Source organism: Gekko japonicus, unplaced genomic scaffold, assembly GCF_001447785.1.
Source record: "Gekko japonicus isolate JY-2015 unplaced genomic scaffold, Gekko_japonicus_V1.1 scaffold1628, whole genome shotgun sequence".
Classification (NCBI taxonomy): domain Eukaryota; kingdom Metazoa; phylum Chordata; class Lepidosauria; order Squamata; family Gekkonidae; genus Gekko; species Gekko japonicus.
Window position 1 is genome coordinate 74,185 of NW_015162000.1, and position 3,035 is coordinate 77,219.

General features: G+C 44.6%; 1 protein-coding gene across 1 annotated transcript in view; it reads right to left on the bottom strand.

The window, feature by feature from the left end:
• SMC1B (structural maintenance of chromosomes 1B) overlaps positions 1 to 3,035 on the bottom strand; it is a 63,086-nt gene that overhangs the window by 47,205 nt on the left and 12,846 nt on the right. Inside the window, exon 9 of the mRNA XM_015405442.1 lies at positions 2,995 to 3,028. Within this exon, the coding sequence (XP_015260928.1) occupies positions 2,995 to 3,028 (34 nt within the window). The remainder of the gene's footprint in view (positions 1 to 2,994; positions 3,029 to 3,035) is intronic.

The following is a 3,035-nucleotide window of genomic DNA, read 5'->3' on the forward strand; positions in this document are numbered from 1 at the left end:
CTGTCCCCCCATGGATCACCCTCTCTGGTTTGAAATGTACCCGCAGACATTTTCTGCGCTGCCTTAGTGGGCCAGGGATTCGGGCATTGGGGCTGAAAGGGGGGGCCGCCCTCCTGATTAGCCCTAACTACAGTGGCACAAATATTAGAAATGCCTTCCTGCATGACCTGTCTGAACATTTGCAGCATATCCGCTGGATGAATCATAGGCCCATGCGGATCGGGATGCCCCCCCCCAGGGACCAACTCAGGGCCGTGGGAGCGCGGATCGGGGGTCTTACTGCTTCCGTTTGACGTTGTGACACCCAGCAGACCTTCGGGCCCATCTCCGGAATCTCGCGGCGCGGATTCAAAATGGCCGACGGGCCTCTTCGCTCTCCCGCTTTTGGCGGTTTCCTGGTCTTCGAGCGATCGGAGCCGCTTCAGTGTGCGCTGCGTCGCTGCCGCCGTTTCTGCTAGGGCCGCTGGGAGGGCACGATCAAGCCCGTAGGGCGAGTTGGCCCCACAGTCCGCCGACGTCGCGGCTCCCTCCCTCTCCTCACCGGAGGAGAAGTCGTCAGCATGTTCTTCGGCCGCACTCATTTTGTCAGCGGAAAAAAGCGCTGAGGCGCTTCTTGCAATGCCAACTTCTCGGGATATCTTGACTCACGCCGGGAAGAAAGGCAAGGTGAGTAATAGAGCGATAGAAAGTAACTAGAAGGAGAAGAATTTAGACTAGAAAGTAAGGATAAAGCAGAAAAATAGCTTAGAAATGAGGCAAAGCCTTGACTCTCACTGCTACTCCCTCAGAGGCAGGAATAGAACTGAGAGGCGGGGCTATTCCCAAGGCGCCAAAAGGAAGGAGAAAAAAGTGTTTCCTGCCTCCCTGAAGGAATGATGGGAATAACCCAATGGAGATGTCCTCCGCCTCAGAGGGAGAACTGAAAATAGCTGTTTGTAAAAAGTAGTATTTGTAAGTTGTCTTTGAGCCTCCTGGATGTAGTCTGATCTATCCATGATGACAATGACTCCACTTTTGTTTGCTTCTTTAATTATAATATCTGGATTGTTCCTGAGACTGTCTATGGCCTTCCATTCAGCATGGTTGAGATTCTGTTCTATGTGATGGTGTTTGTTGATCACATTGGTTTGGACTCTACAACGAAAGCATTCGATGTAGAGATCTAGTGCGGCATTGCAACCATCAAGAGGGGTCCATGTGGAGTCTCTTTTTTTGTAGTGTTGTTTTGATGGCAGTTGGTGGTTAGTATCTTGTTCACTGGTGGGTTGAAAAGATGGCAGCAGTTCTCCAGTAGATTGTATGATGGTATGTTGTGAAGATGTTGTCTGTTCTTTCTTGTCCTGTTCTGGGGTATGTTGAAAGTACTCCTTCTGGCGTAGACAACCAAAAAGGGCTTCTAGGTCTCCACAGAACTGGATCACCAGTGTGGATTTGGTGGGGCAGAATGACAGTCCATGTGAAAGAACCAATTCCTCTGCTGGGATAAGTCTGTGTTGTGAAAGCTTAATGATATTGTTGAAGGAGTTCTTGTTACTTTGATAGTAGCATGCAGGTTAGAGAGTATTTTCTCTTTCTGTTTTCTTTCAGCAAATCCAGTTGAAAGTGGTAGATGGTTTGTCTTTTCTTGTGGAAATTTTGCCAAGTAGGTTGATTCCTTATAGAAATGTCTGGTTCACAGAGTTTCCCCATTAACCAGCTTTGGTTTGTAATACAGGACACTGATCAGATGTTTGAGTAGCTTCTTGGAAAGAAAATCAACTACTTGGCAAAATTTCCACCAGAAAAGACAAGTAGGATCTTACATACAAACATCTTATCTTATATCTTATATAAAGATCTTATATAAAAACTGGTTCACACATGGACATATTTCAATAAATGTTTCATCATTGCAGCTGGACATAAAAATGCTTATATTACTGTGCTGCAGATAATATGTTTGCATGTTTGATTTGCAACAGTATTCCACACACAATACTGTAGTCATCCCGTGATCTCAGTTCCATCCTATGAACACTTTCCTGAGACTAAGCCCCACTGACTAGACCTTACTAGGTTTCTGAGTAGACCTGCTTAGGATGTTTGACTCTTCAAGCTATGGGAAACAGGGATTTAAAGAGCCATAAATAATGACAATGATAGAAGCACATACCCACACAAATAACAGTTATTATACTTCTGGAATTTTCTTGGGAATCGGCCTCCCAACTTAGAATGAAAAAAGCAACTGCTAGGTGCCAGTATTGCTAATAAAAACTAAACTTACTCTCTTACAGTGCTATCTACCACAGAGGAAAACCATAACCAGAGATCCACAGTCTCAATCCAAACACAGAAAAAAAATTAGAATTAAAGAGCATTGATATCAGTGAAATTCAGCAGGTGTCAGCCACTCTGTCATTGCGGGGGGGGGGAGGCGGCTGACGTAATGTTTGTTATGCTGGAATTTTAACTTTCACTCCTCCTCGAGGAGTCTTATCTCATAGCCTGAGTGTCTGACCTTGGTACCTCTCTCCTGATGCTTCACTAGGAATATGAACCCATTAGTTTAGGCGTGCTCTAGCTAATTCCCTAATTGGCTCGACCTTGTCAGGGGACCCCACTTCAAATCCCGTATATCTATTCCCCTCCCACCTTTAGAGTTAGTTCTGACACTGAATGTATGCACAGATGACTTGCCTTTACTGTACTCAATAAACTTGAACCTTTTGGAAGGAACGTTGTTGAGAACTGATTGCTGCGAGACTCTGACAGCAGGTTTGATTCTGTTGGATTGAAGTCACTATGATTCATGTTATCACCACGGTCAACAGCTGAAATTCAGTCCTACCCAGAAATGTGATGTCCAGTGCTGTCAGTTTGTAAATAGAAACTTAAGCATCTCCTCCAACTACATATTATCGATCACACATTTCAAAGTAAATAACAGAAAACAAAACATAAAGAGAATAGCTTATTTTGTTCAGGAGGTGTGTGGGATTTTTAAATACATACATGCATGTGCTGCTATAATCCTGTAGCTTCTGTACTCGGTT